At 43.1% G+C, this 25325-nt stretch overlaps 2 protein-coding genes across 2 annotated transcripts in view; both read right to left on the bottom strand.

The window, feature by feature from the left end:
* Nucleotides 1-25325, bottom strand: part of CAPN5 (calpain 5) — a 77420-nt gene that overhangs the window by 3552 nt on the left and 48543 nt on the right. Inside the window, exons 4-11 of the mRNA XM_044286098.1 lie at nt 12900-13108; nt 12471-12663; nt 9793-9986; nt 9143-9220; nt 8833-9028; nt 6802-6924; nt 5078-5274; nt 1164-1285 (exon numbers count right to left, since the gene is read on the bottom strand). Coding sequence (XP_044142033.1) covers nt 1164-1285; nt 5078-5274; nt 6802-6924; nt 8833-9028; nt 9143-9220; nt 9793-9986; nt 12471-12663; nt 12900-13108 — 1312 coding nt within the window. The remainder of the gene's footprint in view (nt 1-1163; nt 1286-5077; nt 5275-6801; nt 6925-8832; nt 9029-9142; nt 9221-9792; nt 9987-12470; nt 12664-12899; nt 13109-25325) is intronic.
* On the bottom strand, nt 20401-21630 carry LOC122931974 (olfactory marker protein). The gene has a single exon (XM_044286099.1). The coding sequence runs from the start codon at nt 21144-21146 to the stop codon at nt 20670-20672; it is 477 nt and encodes a 158-aa protein (XP_044142034.1). The 5' UTR covers nt 21147-21630; the 3' UTR covers nt 20401-20669.

Below are 25325 nucleotides of genomic sequence, written 5' to 3'. Positions count from 1 at the left end.
GGGATAATTATTAGATTAGTGGGGGTCATTCTGCTAGGACCCCCACTGATCATGAGAATGGGGGCTCTGTACCCCCTGCGCCCCCCCCTTCCCCTGAAATGAACGGTCGGGCACGCATGTGGACACTCCATTAATTTCTATTGGAATTCCGGACACGCTGTACTCAGCTATGTCCGGAATTCCCGCAGAAATGAATGTCGGCTCTGTTCATTTTAGGGGGGCTGCAGGGGATACAGGGCCCCAATTCTCGGTTAGGGTCCCAGTGGTAGGACCCCCACTGATTGAATAGTTACCCCCTATCATGTGGATATGGGATAATGTCTAACAACGGGAAAACCCCTTTAAGAAAGAACTGCTAGGAATTACAGCAGCACAGAGTATTTCAGAAGGCATCTGAAGTGATAAGGTTAAGCGAGAACAGGAAAGCACAGAGTGTTTCAGGAGAGGTGAGAGCTCATGTTAGGAGACATGATCCTTGTGTCAGTAAGAACTGCATGTCACAGAGACTAGTAGGAACTCCGGAGTTAGAGAGAGTGGAGGAAACAGCAGCACAGAGTATTTGAGGAGGCGGCTAAAGTGATGTTAGTGAGGTGAATGTTGACCGAACGCTCTCTCTACCGATTCCCACATAGACATAAATGCTCAGCGCCTGTGCTCTAGATCACGCTGTAGGCAGTGCAGATGATTACTGCGCATGCGCCGATGACATCGTCCTCTACTTGGAAAAAGGAGATGCTTGACTTCGTTCAGTTGGAGGATGATGTCATCTGTGCGGCTGGGAATGCAGAGGCTGATATACTGCGCACGTGTGAAAAACGTAATCTACAGCAAAGGCGCGACATTACATGCAGCTTGCCTGGCGCTGTCAATGAAGGGGAGTGGCAATAAGTGAAGCGCTCTGGTGCTCCGAGGTGCTTGAGCCCCCCCAAACAATAAAGTACATTTCTAGATTCCTACTACCCAGCATGCACTGGTGCCAGAATGTAGGTCGGCAGTGAGACACAAGCCTGACCAATGCCTGCTATATACTGCAGGGCGGACGAAAGACCTCTACACCATCAACAAATAGATTTAGTTAAGTGGGGAGGGGATGTAGTGATGGACGGCTTTACACAGGTCCGCTGCCCCCCCCCCCTCACCCCAAATAATCCTGGACCAGTTACCTCCTTCAGAGTCCTGCTGCTTAAGTCCTGCAGCGCTGACCACATGTACCTGAGAGACCACCTGAGGGAACCCACACATCCCGGACCAGCAGGTCTTCCGAGGCTCATCCACAGTCAGCTCACTGTGCGAAGGAATAATTGTAAGGTTACTGTGTGTTCATGTACAGAGGAGCAGTATTATAGTAGTAATATTCTTGTACATAGGAGCAGTATTATAGTAGTTATATTCTTGTACATAGGAGCAGTATTATAGTAGTTATATTCTTGTACATAGGAGCAGTATTATAGTAGTTATATTCTTGTACATAGGAGGCAGTATTATAGTAGTTATATTCTTGTACATAGGAGGCAGTATTATAGTAGTTATATTCTTGTACATAGGAGCAGTATTATAGTAGTTATATTCTTGTACATAGGAGCAGTATTATAGTAGTTATATTCTTGTACATAGGAGCAGTATTATAGTAGTTATATTATTGTACACAGGAGCAGTATTATAGTAGTTATATTCTTGTAGATAGGAGCAGTATTATAGTAGTTATATTCTTGTAGATAGGAGGCAGTATTATAGTAGTTATATTCTTGTAGATAGGAGGCAGTATTATAATAGTTATATTCTTGTACATAGGAGCAGTATTATAGTAGTTATATTCTTGTACATAGGAGGCAGTATTATAGTAGTTATATTCTTGTAGATAGGAGGCAGTATTATAGTAGTTATATTCTTGTAGATAGGAGGCAGTATTATAATAGTTATATTCTTGTACACAGGAGCAGTATTATAGTAGTTATATTCTTGTACATAGGAGCAGTATTATAGTAGTTATATTCTTGTACATAGGAGCAGTATTATAGTAGTTATATTCTTGTACATAGGAGGCAGTATTATAGTAGTTATATTCTTGTACATAGGAGCAGTATTATAGTAGTTATATTCTTGTACATAGGGGGCAGTATTATAGTAGTTATATTCTTGTACATAGGAGGCAGTATTATAGTAGTTATATTCTTGTACATAGGAGCAGTATTATAGTAGTTATATTCTTGTACATAGGGGGCAGTATTATAGCAGTTATATTCTTGTACATAGGAGCAGTATTATAGTAGTTATATTCTTGTACATAGGAGGCAGTATTATAGTAGTTATATTCTTGTACATAGGAGCAGTATTATAGTAGGTATATTCTTGTACATAGGAGGCAGTATTATAGTAGTTATATTCTTGTACATAGGAGCAGTATTATAGTAGTTATATTCTTGTACATAGGAGCAGTATTATAGTAGTTATATTCTTGTACATAGGAGCAGTATTATAGTAGTTATATTCTTGGACATAGGAGCAGTATTATAGTAGTGCTATTCTTGTACATATGAGGCAGTATTATAGCAGTTATATTCTTGTACATAGGAGCAGTATTATAGTAGTTATATTCTTGTACATAGGAGCAGTATTATAGTAGTTATATTATTGTACATAGGAGCAGTATTATAGTAGTTATATTCTTGTACATAGGAGCAGTATTATAGTAGTTATATTCTTCTACATAGGAGCAGTATTATAGTAGTTATATTCTTGTACATAGGAGCAGTATTATAGTAGCTATATTCTTGTACATAGGGGGCAGTATTATAGTAGTTATATTCTTGTACATAGGAGCAGTATTATAGCAGTTATATTCTTGTACATATAAGCAGTATTATAGCAGTTATATTCTTGTACATAGGAGCAGTATTATAGTAGTTATATTCTTGTACATAGGGGCAGTATTATAGCATTTATAAAAGCTTCTTATACTTTACAGGGTTAATTTCTGAAGACAGTTTATATTTATTCATGAAGCGTTTACTTCCCGTTAGCCACACAATGCTCTCATGGTCTGCTCCCCCTATGACTCAGAACTGACCCTTTCCCTACAGAATCCATCACTGCAGTAACATCATCAGGGCCGGCACGATGGGGAGAACAATGCAACCTCTGATAACATGAATGATGGGCTCTGCATTGTGTCAGCAGGAACCGTGCACCAAACTGAAATAATGGCTCATTTTAAAGGGGAAGGAAAACAATGTATGTAATTAATTTGCCATTGTGCCTTCAGAAGATGGACTCATTATCTGCTCTCACTGTGGAGTGGGTGAAGAGTCCCAGCAAAAGGCCTTGATACAGGGGGTGGGGGGCGGCACAATGCTAACCAAATTTACTGTGTACTTTATTAATGAGTATATTACCCATCACACAATTCCGAATGCAACTTTGAATATGAATAGAGGTATAGCAAGGCCTTTGTCAAGTTACTTCAAGTGTACGTCTTTCCCTCAACGTCATTTTTTTTTGTTTGTCTAAATTTGTCCAACATTTTGTGCCAATTAATGTCTAAGTATATCTTTATAATGGCTGCAGCTCTGTTTTCCAATACACAGCTTCAAATCCTCTGCATAGACATAGAACCCAGCGATAGAATCCTGGCTGCCAGCTGTCACCACTAGGGGGAGCTTATTGAATCATGTTTATACAATGAACTTACAGTAGGTAGTGGGCTCCCCCTAGTGGTGGCTTCAGGCAGACAGAATTTCAGGTGGTTTGGAGCTCTGTATCAGAAAAAAGGGACCAGAATGCTATATCATGCTTAATAAATAAGATTTTAAGGATTTATTTCTTTTCAGATTGTTGACATTTTATTTAACCTGGTAAAAATAAATGATGAAATATGAGGCTGCAGTTTTGCTGCCATCTAGTGGTCTAACATTCCCTTACAAAAACAAATTATAGATAATTATATAGAAATTAAATAGAAATTATATATGGGGTTGGGTGGTAATGTCAGAGGGAGCAGGCAGAATCACGTGAGAAGTGCTGGCAATGTCTCAGAGTAAGGTGGCAAGGGGGAAATGATGTCACAGAGTGAAATGGAGGAGTTACCAGGTAGCTGATGATGTCAGAGAGTGAGCAGGACTACAGAAGGGCAAGGCAAGTGATGTCACAGAGAGAGAGGGTGGAGTTATCAGTTGGGGCTGGTGATGTCACAGAGAGAGAGAGAGTGGAGTTATCAGTTGGCTGGTGATGTCACAGAGTAAGGTGGCAAGGGGGAAATGATGTCACAGAGTGAAACAGAGGAGTTATCAGTTGGCTGGTGATGTCACAGAGTAAGGTGGCAAGGGGGAAATGATGTCACAGAGTGAAACAGAGGAGTTATCAGTTGGCTGGTGATGTCACAGAGAGAGAGGGTGTAGTTATCAGTTGGCTGGCGATGTCACAGAGAGAGAGGGTGGAGTTATCAGTTGGCTGGTGATGTCACAGAGAGAGAGGGTGGAGTTATCAGTTGGCTGGTGATGTCACAGAGAGAGAGGGTGGAGTTAACAGTTGGCTGGTGATGTCACAGAGAGAGAGGGTGGAGTTATCAGTTGGCTGGTGATGTCACAGAGTGAGAGCAGGACAACATAAGGGCAGGGGGCGGCTAATATTGGGCAGGGCAAGTGATGTCACAGAGTGAGAGAGGTTTTCCAGATAGTGCTGGTGACGTCACAGTGTAACAGCGGGGCGGGCACATTTTTCTGGTAATTACTGGATATGCAAAAGAGCACGGGTCTCTTACCTGGAAACTAGAAAGAAAAGGGTAATCTGGACAAATCAGTGAGGAAGCAGGGTTTTATCTAAGGAAACTTGGGTCATCAAGGGATGGAGTTACAGGGCGGCAGGGTCATATGGGGAGGCCTGGATATGACAGAGTGAGGCGATAGGGCTATCTGAGGAGGACTTGTGATGTCATGGGAAGGGCGGTGTTATACAGGGAGAACTGGTAATGAATAGTTAGGGCCATGATATCAGAACTGTGTGACCAAAGCTTTGCTGAGCGATGGGGCAGAAGGGACTGTCACATGGACTGTCCTCGCAGTGACCGTCATAAGGTACTTACCAGCAATTTGAAGGCACATCACTGAACACTCTGAGAAGGAAATCTCCGGTTAAACCAGATTCAAAGGTACTTGGAATGATGACATATCGGCCCTCCTTCAACGCCGTCTTGAGAAAAACGCTGCGAGAGTTGATGTAGATGGAGCTCGCCACTTTGGGCTGCAACGTGTGCATCCGATATTTGCGGTTCAGCTCCACCTGTGGCAACAATGGAGGCAATTACCATGGAGCGAAATCACAGTACGATTACAGCGATACCAGATTTATACCGTTTTTCTTGTGTAATAACACTGAAAAAAAAAACTAAAACTTTGGAAAAATGTAATTTCTTTGCATCACTATATTTTGACCCCCAGAACGTTTTTATCGTTATGTTTAGCTGTAAGAGGGCTCAATTTTTGCGGGTTGATCTGTATTTTTCATTGATACCATTTTGGGGTGTGTATGACTTTATGATTACTTTTTATTTTTTTTTTTTTGGTAGATGAAGTGAGAAAAAACTGTGAATCGGCTATTTCCCCCCCATACGGGATGAAAACAATTATTTTTTTTATAGTATGAGCGTTTTGGGACGCGGCAGTAAAAATTATCTTTTTTTTTATGTATTTTAAATATGGAATTTATTTTTTAATTTTTTTTTTAAACTTTAACTTTTATTTTCACTTTTTTAAGTCCTACAAGAGCACTTAAAAAACATACAAAAAACATTAATAGATCGATTCTCCCATAGACTGCATTTATTTAAAGGGCTTTGCTGAGACATTAAAGCTGATGACCTATCCTCTAGACCGGTCATCAGTATCTGATCGGTGGGGGTCCGACACCCAGGACCCCTGCCGATCAGCTGTTTGAGAAGGCAGCGGCACTCGCACTGCCACGGCGCTTCTCGCAGCTTTTCCTAGGCCGCTGACGACATGTTCATCAGTGAATGGGGTTGAGCTGCGATACCAAGAACAGCCACTATACAATGTGTGGCGCTGTGCTCAGCGGCGCTCACAGGCAGTGTTCCTTCTAAGCTGCGCGGCTTCCATGAGGCACCCGCTTAGAGCCTCTGCAGGCCCACTCACCACCGCAGCTCTGGACTTCATGTATTGGTTTGTGCCTCTTCTGAATCCTAGGGAAGCACATCCCGACAATGCACCCAATTTTCACTGCGTGCATTGCCGTGGTGGGGGCCCCAGAACTCGGAGCAGGTGCATGCCACAGTGCCCACAAAGCGCTTAACGTCCTGACGTTATCCAGTGTCAGGATGTTCCTGTGCGGCGCCTCCTTCCTGACAATAATCCTGAGGATAGGTCATCAGTTAGAAAATCCTGGAAAAGCCTTTTAAGAATGCAGCCTATAGGAGATCCAATATATTCCCATGGAGCACTGCCACCTGCAGGCCTCCACAGGAATATACTTTTGGTAAACATCCAGCAGGCTCCAGGCTACCAACACCAATGAACAGCTTCTCTGATCTCAGGGAACGGGGAAGCCGTTTGGACCATGGGAGTGCAGCGCTCATGGGGAATGCCACTTCAGCTGCCACCGTCACAATCGGCCATGACACCTGAGAGGTTAAATGTTATATTACCCCCAGGTGCCTGCTGCTGAAAGTAGTGGAAACCCGGTGCCTGCGGCACTTGTGAGCAGGTGCCATTTTTAAAATACGGCGGAGGTCCAAAAAGGGTTAAAACACGACAAGCGTCCAATATCCCATGATTAATATTAACCCTGTCTCACCCGGTGAACTTCGAATCCTATGGCCAGATTCTCCGCTTTCCCCTCCTTCCTGGTCGTCCGTTTGGTTTTCTGCTGAAGGCAAATTAGAATCTCATCTTCTGGTTTCCTCACATCAAACACAAACTGGAGAAGGAGAGAATACAGAGATCAGGCACAGGATCACAAACCGGCACTGCCAACCCATCGTGGAACTACAAGTACCAGCAGCCCAGGGAGGAAAGGGATTAGCAGTTACAATATAACTGATGCTGCAGCATTTTAGAGAATAATACTGGGAATGTGTTTGAATTCCCCTCCACTTAAATATTTGCTTGCTGTAACAAAATGGAAACAAATCGAACAGGTGCAGGGCTCGTTGCAGTGTATCAGCGCTCTTTCTCAGATAGTTATTCATCTAACTGAGGTATAACACTTCTCTGCTGCACTCAAAATTCTGCAGGCTTCAGAGGCAAACATTCCCAGAATTCAGGAGCTTATTCAGTATCTCCACAGCTTGATTTGATTAATTGTATTCTGGGAAATGTTGTAATAAAGGATAAGTAATGTAATGTATGTACACAGTGACTGCACCAGCAGAATAGTGAGTGCAGCTCTGGAGTATAATACAGGATGTAACTCAGGATCAGTACAGGATAAGTAATGTAATGTATGTACACAGTGACTGCACCAGCAGAATAGTGAGTGCAGCTCTGGAGTATAATACAGGATGTAACTCAGGATCAGTACAGGATAAGTAATGTAATGTATGTACACAGTGACTGCACCAGCAGAATAGTGAGTGCAGCTCTGGAGTATAATACAGGATGTAACTCAGGATCAGTACAGGATAAGTAATGTATGTATACAGTGACTGCACCAGCAGAATAATGAGTGCAGCTCTGGAGTATAATACAGGATGTAACTCAGCATCAGTACAGGATAAGTAATGTAATGTATGTACACAGTGACTGCACCAGCAGAATAGTGAGTACAGCTCTGGAGTATAATACAGAATGTAACTCAGCATCAGTACAGGATAAATAATGTATGTACACAGTGACTCCACCAGCAGAATAGTGAGTGCAGCTCTGGAGTATAATACAGGATGTAACTCAGGATCAGAACAGGATAAGTAATGTAATGTATGTACACAGTGACTGCACCAGCAGAATAGTGAGTGCAGCTCTGGAGTATAATACAGGAGGTAACTCAGGATCAGTACAGGATAAGTAATGTAATGTATGTACACAGTGACTGCACCAGCAGAATAGTGAGTGCAGCTCTGGAGTATAATACAGGATGTAACTCAGGATCAGTACAGGATAAGTAATGTAATGTATGTACACAGTGACTGCACCAGCAGAATAGCGAGTGCAGCTCTGGAGTATAATACAGGATGTAACTCAGGATCAGTACAGGATAAGTAATGTATGTACACAGTGACTGCACCAGCAGAATAGTGAGTGCAGCTCTGGAGCATAATACAGGATGTAACTCAGGATCAGTACAGGATAAGTAATGTATGTACACAGTGACTGCACCAGCAGAATAGTGAGCACAGCTCTACAGTATAATACAGGATGTAACTAGAATCGGTACAGGGTAAGTAATGTATGTGCACAGTGACTGCACCAGCAGAATAGTGAGTGCAGCTCTGGAGTATAATACAGGATGTAACTCAGGATCAGTACAGGATAAGTAATGTATGTACACAGTGACTGCACCAGCAGAATAGTGAGTGCAGCTCTGGAGCATAATACAGGATGTAACTCAGGATCAGTACAGGATAAGTAATGTATGTACACAGTGACTGCACCAGCAGAATAGTGAGCACAGCTCTACAGTATAATACAGGATGTAACTAGAATCGGTACAGGGTAAGTAATGTATGTGCACAGTGACTGCACCAGCAGAATAGTGTAGTGAGTGCAGCTCTGGAGTATAATACAGGATACAACTCAGGATCAGAACAGGATAAGTAATGTAATGAATGTACACAGCGACTACACGGCAGAATACCCAGTACAGCTCTGGAGTGCCTGCTGATCTCACCTGTGGGTTTTGGAGATAGGTGGTCTTGTTATTAAGGCAGCCACCTGACCGATTCTGAAATGGATCATCATGCTTTATCCAAGCCCCCCGCAATACCACCTCTTCCCACGTCTTGTGAATGCTCAAATGGGAGGTGTTTATAAGTCGGCACATAATGATGTCTGTGAAATACTTGCAAAAATCTTCAAAAGTCATCCTAGAACAGAGTAAACGTGATGGTCTGTAAACTTGGCAGCACTGAATAAACCCACCAAAGATGATATCAAGCTCCATGAGGATATCTTGATTGATGGCGCAGGAGAGGACTTACCAAAATTCTCCATCATCCTGCACCGTTACGCCCAGCTTCTCCCTTTCACTTTTGCTTACTTTCTGCCATTCCTCAGAACTAGGGAAAATAGAAGAGAAGTATACTATTAGTACAGAAGAACATAAGCCTTATACACATAAGGGTGGTCAACCTACATCCCCACACTCCCTGTCCAGCTTACAAATGTTCACTGCTAAAGATGGGCATTCCTGGAAAAAGAGGTTTTGAAACATTGACTGGGGGAATTCTGAATACTTTCTAGTTTTGAAGCTTTAGGAATGGTTCATTTATAAAAGGGTCAAGTGAACACTACAGTTATCAGCCCTGTCCGCTACACAATGGACGGTGGAGCTACTGCAGGGGTGCCCGGTGCCAAACCCTCGCCAATCACATACTGATGGCCTATGCCAGGCATGCTCAACCTGCCGCCCTCCGGCTGTTGTAAAACTACAACTCCCAGCTTTCCCAGACAGTCCCAGTCTGCAGCAGGGCATGGTGGGAGTTGTAGTTTTACAACAGCTGGAGGGCCACAGGTTGAGCATCCATGGCCTATACTACGGATAGGCCATGAATTGTAAAATTCCAGAAAACCTGAAAATAACTTGTTTTTGTGGTTAATGCTAATATTATGCAACCGTACACAAGATTACCTGTCACTCCAGGGTCCATTCCATTCTCGCTCTCCCCATGGATTGCGCATCCTGATCATATCTAGCTTTTCAGACTTAAAGAACGCAAGCAATCCATGACCCAGTCGCACCTTGCGAACGTCTGTGACAGCATAGGCGTGGCCCTTTACCAGACCACAAGCCAACCGGGCTTCCATGTCAGCAGCTGATATTGCCTATGTAAGGAACTAACGGTTAATTTTGCAGCTGTGGATACAAATATACCGTATTTTTCGCTTTATAAGACGCACCTGATGATAAGACGCACCTAGGTTTTTTAGAAGGAAATGAAGAAAATTAAATATTTTGAACTAAATGGTGTGCTTTTGGTGGGTTTTGAACTAATGGGGGGGGGGGGCTGTAGATGGCACACTGTTATGGGGATCTGTTGAGAACACTTATTGAGGATCTGTGGAGGACACTGTTATGGATATCTGTGGAGGACACTTATTGGGGATCTGTGGATGACTCTGTTATGTGGATCTGTGGAGGACACTCTTATGGAGCCATCACATAAAGTGTATGCAGCAGCCCCTAGCAGTGCTCACTAAGTCACGATCTGGCCCTGCCCACTTTATTAATTAAGTGGGCGGGGCCGGAGCGTGACTGAGTGAGCGACGTGCGCTGCCGGCCTGCCCGCTCTGTGCATGGTGAGTACTGCTTACAGATAAGTGATTACTGCTTAGCACTGCTAGGGGCTGCTGCATACACTTTATATGTGATGGCTGCTCTTACCGGGGCCCGTCTCATTCACTGAACTTCATTAAGCTACTACCCTGATAGCGCCCCTGTTTACATGTCACTGATATATCGCAGGCCGCTATGCCTATGCACTACAGCGCGGCCTGCGATGTGCCGGCTATGTAATACTGCTGTATTCACTTTATAAGGCACACAGCCATGTTCCGTGTGTCTTATAAAGCAGAAAATACGGTAACTTCTATAATACTGCTCTGATATACAAGAATATAACTACTATAATACTGCTGCTATGTACAAGAATATAACTACTATAATACTGCTACCTATGTATAAGAATATAACTACTATAATACTGCTCCTATGTACAAGAATATAACTACTATAATACTGCTACTATGTACAAGAATATAACTACTATAATACTGCTACCTATGTATAAGAATATAACTACTATAATACTGCTCCTATGTACAAGAATATAACTACTATAATACTGCTCCTATGTACAAGAATATAACTACTATAATACTGCTTCCTATGTATAAGAATATAACTACTATAATACTGCTACCTATGTATAATAATATAACTACTATAATACTGCTACCTATGTATAATAATATAACTACTATAATACTGCTCCTATGTACAAGAATATAACTGCTATAATACTGCTCCTATGTACAAGAATATAACTACTATAATACTGCTACCTATGTATAATAATATAACTACTATAATACTGCTCCTAAGTATAATAATATAACTACTATAATACTGCTACCTATGTATAATAATATAACTACTATAATACTGCTCCTAAGTATAATAATATAACTACTATAATACTGCTCCTATGTACAAGAATATAACTACTATAATACTGCTGCTATGTACAAGAATATAACTACTATAATACTGCTTCCTATGTACAAGAATATAACTACTATAATACTGCTCCTATGTACAAGAATATAACTACTATAATACTGCCCCTATGTACAAGAATATAACTACTATAATACTGCTCCTACGTACAAGAATATAACTACTATAATACTGCTCCTATGTACAAGAAAATAACTACTATAATACTGCTCCTATGTACAAGAATATAACTACTATAATACTGCTCCGATGTACAAGATTATAAGTACTATAATACTGCCTCCTATGTACAAGAATAGAACTACTATAATACAATGTACAAGAATATAACTACTATAATACTGCTCCTATGTACAAGAATATAACTACTATAATACTGCCTCCTATGTACAAGAATATAACTACTATAATACTGCTCCTATGTACAAGAATATAAGTACTATAATACTGCTCCTATGTACAAGAATATAACTACTATAATACTGCCTCCTATGTACAAGAATATAACTACTATAATACTGCTCCGATGTACAAGACTATAAGTACTATAATACTGCCTCCTATGTACAAGAATAGAACTACTATAATACTACTCCTATGTACAAGAATATAACTACTATAATACTGCCTCTTATGTACAAGAATATAACTACTATAATACTGCTCCTATGTACAAGAATATAACTACTATAATACTGCTCCTATGTACAAGAATATAACTACTATAATACTGCTCCTACGTAAAAGAATATAACGACTATAATACAATGTATAAGAATATAACTACTTTTGGGCATGGTGGGAGCTGTAGTTGCAGTATTTTATTGTACAGCTATAGCGGTTGTATATTGACAGCCACGTCTCCTGGTTACTGATGTACAGTAGTTACAGGTAATTTATACTGGTGTTTGCTTCAGTGTAAATGGATCTCTGTGCCGCATTTTTCAGCCCCTGATCTATCTGACACATTACAAATTACATTTCTATTCCTGAGCTGTAGAGATTCGGCTTTTCACCATCTTCTGCTGTGCTGACATTTTGGGACATTGCTGCGGGAGTGAAGGACTCACCTTGATGGAGGAGCTAATCAGTCCTCCTCGGTTATGAACCTTCAGGACTCTCTCAAAAAGATCATTTCTTTTGTTGGCGTCATTGATGTAATCTTCTTCCGAGAGCTCGACGGGTTCTGACACCCCACCGGTAAAATCCACCAGGGCGTCGGCCGTGTTTCCCCCATCAAGGGCCTCATAGCATCCAATTAATCTATAAATAAGAAGGAATATTGCACTTGTCTGGAAACCATCGGCAAGTTCTTGGATCTGGGACTTTGGGCTTAGTACTTTGAGTCTATAATGGTGACCTTCTGTGAATCGAGGGGATGATCTAATTGTTCCAATATCCAGTTACCACCCCACTGTCCCCTTGCCCAAGACTGGTGATGTCACCAGTTCCTCTGAGGTTAGGACCCCGTAGTTCGGGTTGAGTATCATAGGACCTACTTGGCATAAGCTTTCTCCAAGAGGGCGCACCACAGCTCGTTGAGATCATTGGAGTGACAGTAGATCAGCTTGTTATGGATGGTCGGCAACCGGTCATCGATCACCACGTCCATCCACTCCCCAAAACGCCAGAAATGGAAATGAAAGATCCCGGCATAGTTCTCCGGCTTCTCTGCGTTCCATTCCTGCTCCTTCCAGTTGGGGATGACCTGTAAAACGGAAAGCGTGAATGTAGAGTCGTTTTAAGTAATGCCAGAGGACAGACGTTTAAACATGAGGACCCTAAATGAAAGGGTCAGACGAGATGACTAGCCCTGTTAATCAATATAGAGAGGAAGGGGCTTTTAGAGGAAGCAGGTGTAGCAAAGCTGCACCGAGTGCTTTGGGCCCACCTTCAGTGCACTTAACTGCTGATTTGCAGGAGGATAGACGTTTGAACACGAGGACCCAAAATGAAAGGTCCACACAAGGTGACTATTCAAGACCTGGTCCTGTCAATCAATAAAAAGAGGGACGGGCTTGCAGAGGAAGCAGGTGGAGCAAGGTGCACCAAGTGCTTTGGGCACACCCTCGGTGCACTTCACTGCTGATCTGCATTTGGATTAAAAGTACTTTCCATCAAAGATCAATACTATTGTGCCTGGTCAGGAATAATAATGATCACAGATAAGGACTGTTCCACTGATCAGGAGTTTATGATGATTTCTGCTGAGATTACAAGAAAGGAGAGCGAGGAGGTAGCAGGGGGAGGATGACTGACATCTGCTTCCATCGTGTAGGAAGGAGCCAAGAAGAAAACAAACCGCAGCAGTAAGCATCCTACCGCAAGGTGATATATGGCTGCCAGCCATGAACCAGATGCTTTATTTATTGCAGAGGTCGCTCAATTAACTGCTACATATGAACAAGACGGCATCTATTATTCTTATGTAATGGGGTGGAGGTGCCGGGGAAGCACTGATGGCAGCTTTTAAAAGTGCCACAATATAAGACACCACTGGCCAAAGGTATGTGCCCCCGACTAATAAATAAGTGCGGTGTCATCAATGTTTGATTGGGACAGATCTGACCTCTGGGAAGCCCATCGATCAGCTCTACCTTCTTCCTCACAAGGGTTCATCCGTAGGATCGGCTGTGCCCGAGACCACAACTCATCCGACTCCCACCGGTCAAACACTGATAGCCTGATCTTAAGGAGACCAATGTCACAGATCGGGACTACCATGTGTGTAGAAATCATCTGTCCTTGGTTTCAAAATGTACTGTTTTCTTGAGATGAAGAGACTGGATACCTAAAAACGTACCACCTGCTCATATAATCCTGATGAGACGACCCCTTTCACTCTTCAATGTGGCGATCAGATGATCCATGATTGCCACAGGTCCAGCTCCTGACACCTCTGGCAAACAGCTGATTTTGCCAGAGGAAGTCCGATATTTCCATGTAGTATTGGCTGCATATTAAATACATGGAGACTTCTATCTGCCAGAGAGGAGGCAGCGCTTTATAGGGTTGCCAGATGAAAAATATTCTGGATCTGAATACTTTAGTAATTGCATGTAGCACGGCCACTGAGTTAGTCAATAACATTCATCTGTAAAGCGACACCTGCTGTTTGTTCTTTTCCATTTTTCAATAACATGGCTGAGGTGGTCGCACATACTGAGCTGTGATTGGGAGAGAACTGCAGCAGAAAGGACACATCCCCTGAGCTGTGATAGGGAGAGAGCTGGAGCAGAATAGACACACACCCTGAGCTGTGATAGGGAGAAAGCTGCATGTGACTGGACACACACCCTGAGCTGTGATAGGGAGAGAGCTGGAGCAGAATAGACACACACCCTGAGCTGTGATAGGGAGAGAGCTGCAGCAGAATGGACACACACCTTGAGCTGTGATAGGGAGAGAGCTGCAGCAGAATGGACACACATCGTGAGCTGTGATAGGGAGAAAGCTGCAGGAGAATGGACACACATCGTGAGCTGTGATAGGAAGAGAGCTGCAGGAGAATGGACACACACCCTGAGCTGTGATAGGGAGAAAGCTGCAGGAGAATGGACACACACCCTGAGCTGTGATAGGGAGAGAGCTGCAGCAGAATGGACACACACCGTGAGCTGTGATAGGGAGAAAGCTGCAGGAGAATGGACACACACCGTGAGCTGTGATAGGAAGAGAGCTGCAGGAGAATGGACACACACCCTGAGCTGTGATAGGGAGAAAGCTGCAGGAGAATGGACACACACCCTGAGCTGTGATAGGGAGAGAGCTGCAGGAGAATGGACACACACCCTGAGCTGTGATAGGGAGAGAGCTGCAGGAGAATGGACACACACCCTGAGCTGTGATAGGGAGAGAGCTGGAGCAGAATGGACACACCCCCTGAGCTGTGATAGGGAGAGAGCTTGTTGAGCTTTTTCATACGTGTAAACAGTCATATCTACTTATTCTAATTATAATGGGTATTTATCGCCTTTAAGAGCAATGTTGATTTATATTCACTGTTTTGTATGAATTTTTATGTAGGCCGAAGTAAGTCCATGGGAAGATTACTGTGCTGTTAAAAAAGATAGTGTTATTGTAACAATATATTATACATTTCGACAGTTAGAAGATACACGGCTCCTGCAGATTTAGAGGCTTCATTGTATTTCTTATCTGAACATAAATTCCACAGTGAGAATTGTCTAGATGTTCCTCAAAGTATACATTCATGTATCAAAGTTTGTCCCTCGGCTCTAAGACAAGGCCTCCAGATGTCAGAGGTGTGTAGTATTGAAAATATCAGGCATGTATGAGTTAACCCTTAATGTTATGATGCTTATTGCTTATACAACAGTGCCACCTAGATATGAGCAGTTAATACTACACCAGTAGCAAAAGTGCATTCTGGGTAGTATTATGACGTCACGCTCCTTATCAATGCACACGTCCATCCAACAATGATTGGAAAGTTCCAAACTAGGAGGGTGTGTTCATCTGATAAGTTTTGGGTTAAGAAACCACATACAAAAAAAAAAAAAAAAAAAAAGGGACAGAAAGAAAAAACTAACAAAGAAAGAAAGGGAGATCTCTGGAGAAACATTTGGATCATCGGAAAAACTCTTGAGAGCCGACTGCCCCAAGACTCTGCACATCACTTGACCCTTGGGTAATGTATATTTTTGTTTTATGTAGTATTGATCTAAATTAATTGGCTTGATACTTAGCCAGATACCTGCTCATTTGCGGACGTGTAACGTTAGTTGCTATATCAATGTTTTCTCTGATTTCAGTTACGATGCATATAACTGAATAAAGGGGATAATATTGGAGAAACTCTGTTGGGAATCTTTATATTCCCTAGTTGGATATCAAGCCAATAATTTATAAGTTTTGGTGCAATACTACCCCATATCTGAGATTGGTCATTTTGGGCAGAGCAAGGGCTTGTATCTGTCATTTTCTTGATTCCGTTTTTGCGTATAATCCATTGATTGTATATCTCTCACAATTTTGAAGCCGTATTGCATAATATTCTTGTGTTGGATGAGTAGTGTTTTGTTGGCACCATATAGTGGTGAATTCTGGGTATTGCATATCATTGTATATTATTGAAATTTACGTTGATACATTTTTGATTGCATTTTAAACAATTGTATAATAAACCATTTATATTTTTGCATAGACGCTTGTACCCTGTTTTACTGATTGCACAAAATAATCAGGTTCTCGATTGAACTCTTTTTGAGATGTTTATGTCCATCTCGTGGGTCATTATCGTTTGCATACTTTTTCTTTTGATCCGTTATTTTTTTATTTTATTTATATATAAAGCATTTGCTTTATATACCCCACAAGCTGCAGCAGAATGAAAACACACCCTGATCTGTGATACGGAGAAAGCTGCAGCGGAATGGGCACACCCCGGAGCTGTGATAGGGAGAGAGCTGCAGCAGAATGGACACACACCCTGAGCTGTGATAGGGAGAGAGCTGCAGCGGAATGGACACACACCCTGAGCTGTGATAGGGAGAGAGCTGCAGCGGAATGGACACACCTCTGAGAAAGATCACCTGTTCCAAGCATTGCACAGTGAAAAGGCCATTGTGGCTAACATATAAGGGGTTCCTAAGCACAGGGTCCCCCATCTATGATGTCCATACATTCTAATGGGACATAGGAACAGGGTTTGTGTGACATAACAAAAAAGGGTTTGATTTTTTTTCTCTGCCTAGTACTGCTCAGCCCCATTTAAGTGAAATTTATATTATTTCCCTTAAGAGTTTTCCGGCAATAATGATTTTTATCAAGTGCCTGCAGCCTACCCCCTGAAACACAAGAGCCATACTTCCCTGCTCCACGCCGCTCCGGTCCTCCGCTGTCTCCATCTTCCGGTCCTCCTGCTCTTTACATCAGGTTGGCCATGGTCACATGCAGCGCTCCAGCCATTGCCCAATGTCAGCGTCACCACTGAATCCAGTCATTGGCTGGAGCTGCCCATGGCCAGATGTAAACAGTGGCGGGACAGGTAGGTGGAGACATCGAAGGCAGCGTGGAGGACCGGAGTGGATTGGAGCAGGTAAGTATGCATCTTCTGGGGGGCAGTCTGCGGTCACTTGATTAAAAAATCATTATTACCTGAAAACCACTTTAACCCCTTAAGGACCCTGGGATTTTCCATTTTTGCATTTAGTTTTTTCCCTCCTGCCTTCCCATAGTCCTCCTAACTCTTTTTATTTTTCCATTCATATAGCCTTATGAGGGCTTATTTTTTGCGGGACAAGTTGTACTCTGTAATGGCACCATTTACGGTTGCATACCATGTAGCAGGAAGCGGGAAAAAAAATTCAAAATGGGCTAGAATTGGAAAAAGTTTTATTTATTTTTTTACACTGTACACTATGCGGTAAAATTGACCTGTTATTTTCATTCTCCAGGTCAGTACGGTTAGCACGATATAATATATAAATTTTTTTTATAACCATATTCTGACCCCTATAACTTTTTTGTAGTTATGTGTACGGAATTTGAAGTGTGTGCGGCTTTTTGATCACTTTTTTATAAATTGGCTGTTTTTTTTTTTCCCGTTATGCCATTTGCCGTTAATATTTTTATATTTTGATAGTATGGGTATTTTTTTTTATTGTTTAATATTTTTTTTTATTTTAAGGAAAGGGGTGATTTGAACTTTTTTTTTTTTTTTTTATATTTGCAAAAACGTATTTTTAACTTTTTTTGAAGTCACCTTTGGTGACAATAACTGGCAATCATTAGATTGCCTATTGTGTTCATTGATGTCTATATAGACACCATTAAACACTTAATTTGCACTATACCAATACAATGCTGCCACCTAGTGGTCTGTATTGGTATAGTCATCTAATAGGCACCGAAGCCTGCTTGAGGCTTCAGCCTATTAGATCAATGTAACAGGTTCCCCGATCTCAGTCGGGGAATGCTGTTACCGGAGCGGAAGTTCGCGACTTCCGCTTCCGGACTGCGCAGATGCCGTGGTCACATTTGACCACGGGAATAGAAAGGGAAAATTTATGCGATCAGCCTTATGTGCCGCGGGTCTCTGCTATTTAAAATAGTACAAACCCACCAGCTATGGTGCCCGCTGAACGTGCGAGCGGGCGCCATGTTTGGGGACCGGACTTCTGACGTACATGTACGCCGGAGGTTCTTAAAGGTTTAAAAGGCAGTGACCTCCAACCTGTGGCTCTGCTGCTAGGGTGTGATGGGAGTTGCCGTTTTGCCACAGGTAGGGGAACACTGCCTTTAGGTTTATGTAAGGTCCCCGTCACAGAAAATCAAGTAAAACTGACAAAATGAGGTAAAAAAATTTAATCTTCATAAATGTATAAATAGTCTACACATGGACAATGAAGATTTGTGATGATCAGAATATGTAGCAATAGCATGCATGAACATAAAACAGAAACAGGAAGATAAAACAGAAGCAAAAAAAAGGTTCCGGTAATTAAAAAAAAAAATTCTAATCACATAAATCTGGAGCTTTGGAAGCAAATGCCTGAACACCTCTCACGTAATATGCTCAAGCAGACTGAAGACTGATCTATTGGAAAATTCTGCAGACGACTGAATCTTGGTGCCTGCGGCTTCCTGTAAACTTACATCCCGTTAACATAAAACATTTGAATAAGAAAATTCGGACAATTTTTTGTGAAAAAAAGCTAACATTTTATATGGTTTTTTTTTGCAATATATCTATATATACATATTTCAAGTCGGTTTCCCTGAGTGCCTTCAGTATATATATATACGGCCCCTCTTATTGCCCCCCAGTATATATAAGGCTCTTCTTAGTGTTCCCCAGTATATATACGGCCCCTCTTATTGCCCCCCAGTATATATAAGGCTCTTCTTAGTGTTCCCCAGTATATATACGGCCCCTCTTATTGCCCCCCCCAGTATATATAAGGCTCTTCTTAGTGTGCCCCAGTACTTTTAGTCCCCCTCTTAGTGACGACAAAAAAAACTATTAAAAAACTCACCTCGCCACAGGCACTTGCGGGGACACTCATTTCACACTGGATACTGCAGGACCTGCGCTCCCAGCGTGATCATGTGACATCATCACGTCAGGTCCTGATGCCTCCAGTGAGAAGCGAGGGTTTTTTATTTTAACCCCTAAAAGGCCCTTGTAGCTGTTTTCAATGTGGTCTGTCTGGACATAAAAACATCCCAAAGTAGGACGAGTCGTATTTTTTTTATGGCTGCTATAAAATAAAAAATGGCCATGTGAATAGCCCTATAGACTTTAACTGGTTTTGTAAACAGTCTTTCTGGTTGTGTGAATGAAGCCCTAGTCCTCCCAGAAATGTATGGATTTGACCACTGCGTGTTACCATTTGGGGAGGTGGTCCCTACACTCCGTCCAATCAGCACCAGACTCTTCACCGAGGGGAATGGTAACACACATTTTTCAATTTATTCATACATTTTTCAGGAGGTGTAACAGAGGAACGGCGCAAGATAGAGTTCTAAGAAAAGATGCTCCAGAATTGCTATTTCATAGGGCAAGTATCTACTAAAACACACTCCAGTGACAGTGAAAGGTCACAATCTATGGAAATGATGATATTGAAAGAAATTAAAAAAAATAGCAAACCTTGTGTTTTCATTTACACGTTAAAATATAAATTTGAAGGGTATTTATACTTTTGCAACCACTTTTATTTTATTTCTTGAATGCGTCTTAAACAGAAAATGATTCCATTTTGCAAATAGTCTTGATTAAAAACCTCCAACCGTTTTATGTATACAGCCCCTATGCAGACCTATTTCCCCTGTGCGTGGTGTAGATCCGTCCATACTGCTGTCATGTGACGCTCCCTTTAATCTGAGGGGGGGGAGAAGAAGGCTGCAGGATCAGACTACATACGCATAGGGCTGCACAGGAGCTGTGTACCCAAAACAGCAGGGACTTTAAAGTAGACTATCTGCAATGTTGCTTTGTTTTTTGATTAAAATGTATGGGGGGCAATAAAAATAAGGTTGCAAAAATATTCATACCCTTTAAAAATACAATGGACACAAAGAATTACAATAAAACAACTTTGAAAATAATTTTAACACAATACAAAAAATAACACCCCATAGATAAAAACACACATTCAAACTGTGCTAACTTTACGGACATGAACGTAGGTGGCTACACATACATTTTGCATACGGGGAAGAAGACCATTATTGCAGAAGAACAATGTTTTAGGGTTCTGAATTTTTCAATGTGAATAGCGCCTCCAAATTGGAGAACCTTCTCACGCTTTGAATGCAATCGAACAAGTGACATTCCCCGGTTCCACACCATCTGCAAAAGTCAGGACAAAGTACATAACCTTCCGAATTTTGGCGAGCTCACACAACCTCTCCCCGAACTCTTGGACGTCTGCCTCGCTGCACTGAACCTCGACATCATCACTCTTTTTCCAGAAGATGGCTGAAGGTTCCAGAAGCTGTCTGGTCATGAGGTTGGTGAGGTCTGGAGTCCAATGTTGGGACGTTCCGGTGATCATTACCTTCCCGGGCGTCTTAAGGTGGACCTTCCACCACAAAAACTTCAACTTCTGTTTGGTGAAGTCCAGCCGGTACATGTACTCGTTGGGTTTGAGTAACTTTTCGCCTTCTTGGGGCTTGGCGTTCTTCTGCTGGAGGCTTAGGACTCGTATACGCATGCAATTGGTGAGCTGGGCGTCCTCCTCGAAGGTGAGCTCGACTTCTGATGCCTCAGTCGCCATGGTCTTCAGGTCTTCCAGGATATCAAACCTTTAGAGAGGTCTCGATGTCTCGGCAGACAACCTAAAACTGAAGTGGGAAAGAGACGTTCCTCTTCTCTTAAGCTTCCTGTAGCTCCTGAGTGCTAAGCAACCCGTTCATTGAGGCAACGTGTCCTTAGAGGATTCCCGAGAATGCTTTCTTGCCTAATTTGCAGCTTTCGTACCACGTAATAGCTTATGTAAATACATCTACGGGGAGCAGATTTACGTGGATGTTACCTTAGGAACGTGACGCTTTGAGAAAGGCAACAGTAATGACTCCGTAAATAGGATGCCTTTACTGTGCAACTGTCTTCTCCTTCAGAAGGAAACAGTGTCCATTGTCCTTGAGAAGAACCAAACCACCACCGACATCATCTCACTATAACTACCATCTAATAATCTAGACTCAGGATAACCTGAAGAAATATTAAAAGGGCATCTGTCAGCAGTTTTGTACCTATGACACTGGATGTTGTATGTGCGCTTGGCAGCTGAAGGTATCTGTGTTGGTCCCATGTTCATATGTGCCCGCATTGCTGAGAAAAGTTATGTTTTATTATATGCAAATGAGCCTCTAGGAGCAATGGGGGCGTTACCATTACACCTAGAGGCTCTGCTCTCTCTGTAACTGCCGCACCCTGATTGGCAGGACCAGGTGTGATCATGTTTAGGGTCCATTCACGCGTCCGTAAGAGTTTTGCGGATCCGCAAAACACGGACACCGGCAATGTGCGATCCGTAATTTGCGGACCGCACATCGCCAACACTATAATAGAAAATGCCTTTTCTGGTCTGCAATTGCGGACAAGAATAGGACATGTTCTATTTTTTGGGGGAACGGAATTGTGGATCCAGAAAATACGGATCCCCGTAAATGGGGATGCGGATCCCGGAAATGCAGATACGGATCCGTTCGAGCCCCATTGAAAGTCAATGGGTCCGCACCCGTTCCGCCAATTACGGAACAGATGCGGACCCAAATTACGGACGTGTGAATGGACCCTTAGGCCTCTTTTTCCGTTTGCGTTCCGTATACGGAACCATTCATTTCAATGGATCCGCAAAAAAAAAACAAAAAAAAAAACGAAGTTACTCCGTATTTCCGTTCTGTTCAAAGATAGAACATATCCTATTATTGTCCGCATAATGGACAAGGATAGGACTGTTCTATCAGGGGCCAGCTGTTCCATTCCGCAAAAAACGGAATGCACACGGACATCATCCGAATTTTTTGCGGACCGCAAAATACAAAAAAAAAACAAAAAACATACGGTTGTGTGCAAGAGTTCTTACACTGCCGGGCCCTGCCAAAGTGCAGAGAGCGTGGCAGTTGCAAAAAGAGGTGAGCCTCTAGGTGTAACGGCAACGCCCCCGTTGCTCCTAGAGGCTTATTTTCATGTATAAAAACTTCTACAGTGAACATTCTGGCCTCTTCCCGTGATGTAAAGACATGTGACATTTCTGCATCTCAGCAACTAAAATTGAGCTGCAATACCAAGAACAGCCACTATACAAATTAAGGCACTGTGCTCTTCAAACAGGTCGGACCCCCCATTGATATAGATGACCTACCCTAAGAATAGGTCATCAATATCCAAGTCCTGAAAACCTCCTACAACACCTATTTGAAGGTTTCCCGAACTCCAAGGCGCCCACCACTTTGGTATACGGCAGCCATTTTTTCCTCTGCCGATCTTTGTAACAACTAGATTTTTGTACTTACCGTAAAATCTGTTTCTCTTCCGTTCATTGGGGGACACAGTCTTGACCATGGGTATAGCTGTTGCCGCTAGGATGCGGACACTACGCACACAAAGTGTAAGCTCCTCCCTCCTCAGTTATACCCCTCCTGCAGGGACTAAGCTAAATCAGTTTAGTGCAAAAGCAGTAGAAGAAGCCAGACACAAGAAAATCACCTTATGTGCAAACCCAGAACCACACAGGCCCGAAAAGGCCCCTAAACAAAAGAATGGGTGGGAGTTGTGTCCCCCAATGAACGGAAGAGAAACAGATTTTACGGCAAGTACAAAAATCTAGTTTTCTCATCCGTATCATTGGGGGACACAGGCTTGATCATGGGACGTTATAGAGCAGTCCCCAAGGGTAGACTTAACAATCATCCCTCCCATCAATCAGAGAACCACCGTCTGAAGAACTCTACGCCCCAGAGAAGCGTCAGACGACGCAAAGGTGTGCACCCTATAAAACTTGGAAAAAGTATGCAAGGACGACCAGGTAGCCGCCTTGCACACCTGAAGGGTCGAAGCCCCATGATGCACCGCCCAAGAGGCCGCCACCGCCCGGGCCAGATGAGCAGTCACGCGGAAGGCAGGGGCCCGGTTCTTAACGCGGTACGCTTCCACAGTGGCCAAACGAATCCATCGAGAAATGGATGACCCCCTCTGGAACGCACCGCCACCCTGCATACCCGCCCTCTCCCGTCCTGGAGGGGCCCATCTTCGTAGGGACCCGGAACTTGGGGAGGGGAGTGAATTGGAAGGGGGAGTAACTTGGGGCCACCACTTTTTTTTATACTCGCCTGTTCGGCGTCTTCTGCCTCCTTGGCTCCAGCCAAATTACTACCTTTGGTGTTCGTCATCTTGGGGAGGGATGCTACACCGGAACAGAGGGGACTTGCGGTGGACGGTTGTGGTGATCCGAACGCTGGCTGGAAACAGAGGCTTTGTAGGAACCTCTGGTCCTCCTTTGCTTCTGGAGAGCGGGAAGGAGCAGGGGGCTTGGGGGACCCCCTGGTCTCCTGTCTCCTGGGTGGGATTGTGGGCAGTTTAAAGGACTGCCTGAAACCCCCGCTAGAAAAAAAAAAAAAAGAACAAAAAACTGCAGATCTGCAACGAAGGAAGGTCTGCCTCCTATAGACACTAAGCTAAAACTGATTAGCTTAGGCCCTGCAGGAGGGGTATAGCTGAAGGGGAGGAGCTCACACCTTTGTGCTTAGTGTCGCCTCCTAGCGGCAACAGCTATACCCATGGTCAAGCCTGTGTCCCCCAATGATACGGATGACAAACCACTCTGCTCCATGATTGTGGAGTTCGCACATTTAGTTTATTTAAAGGAAACAGAAGCTGCAGGTTTTCCATCCGGATCCGAGATGAAGCAGAAGTCGGCGAAGATCACAACTTGGAGTAAACAGTAAACAGCGGTCTCCGGGGGCCCCTGCAGAGCCTCCAGGGAACTGGGCAGGAAAACCAGTGTAATGAGCTCTCAGAAGACACCTGAGCCATACGTGGGGGCCCCAGGGACGAGACGCTGAGGGGTATAAATAAATACATGATCCGGAAGAACTGAACCTCCTGTAACGATAGGATGAGCCGCAAGAGCAAAGCATCGAGAAGTAATCCTCATTTATCACTCATATCAACCTATACCGGCAGATGGATGTAGCAGAGCTGATTGTGATATTATACTTTTGATGGTGTTTTGAGAGATAGATATGAGATAGACAGGTAGATAGATATAGTGGCATACCTTCAATGCAGGCAGCCCACACGACTACTACAGGGCCTAGGGGGGAGGGGGGACCTGGCGCTGAACCCCTTATCCTCCTGACATGAAAAACACTGCAACCGCCACCAGGGGTGCAAATAGATTACAGCTTTCATACAGACAATAGTTACTGTATAAGTTCCTATGCAGTGAGCTCCCCCTAGTGGTGGCTGCAGGCAGCCAGTTTTATAATAAATTATCTGAAGGGAAGTATGCGCTGCCCGGGAGTGACTGACACGTATGTACTGGGAAACTGGATGGGACAGGGAGGCCCATAATACGTTTTGGAACGGGGACCTATGGATGGATAGATAGATGGCTATATGATATATAGGAGATAGATATGAGATAGATAGATTAAAAAAGAAAAAGAAAACCATTTACAGTGGGCAGGAGAATGGGGTCAGGGAACGCCCCTTCTGGAGATATGTGGGGACGCTCTGGCTATGCCATAAAGGTCTAACATGGGAAAACCTCTATAACAGTGCCCTCCTCATGCTTCCCCCTTAGGCTCCCCCCAGCTGGTGACCACTAAGGCTTAATATTTTGCTCTTGAATAAATAAAAAAATCCCAGTTAAAGAGAGTCTGTCAGCAGTTTTAACCCTCTCAGAGCAGTATATATAGTAGGCGAAAGGCACAGCAGGGCTACCACA

Source organism: Bufo gargarizans, chromosome 3 (genome assembly GCF_014858855.1).
Source record: "Bufo gargarizans isolate SCDJY-AF-19 chromosome 3, ASM1485885v1, whole genome shotgun sequence".
Taxonomy (NCBI): Eukaryota; Metazoa; Chordata; class Amphibia; order Anura; family Bufonidae; genus Bufo; species Bufo gargarizans.
This window is presented reverse-complemented; position numbering and strand designations above follow the sequence as displayed.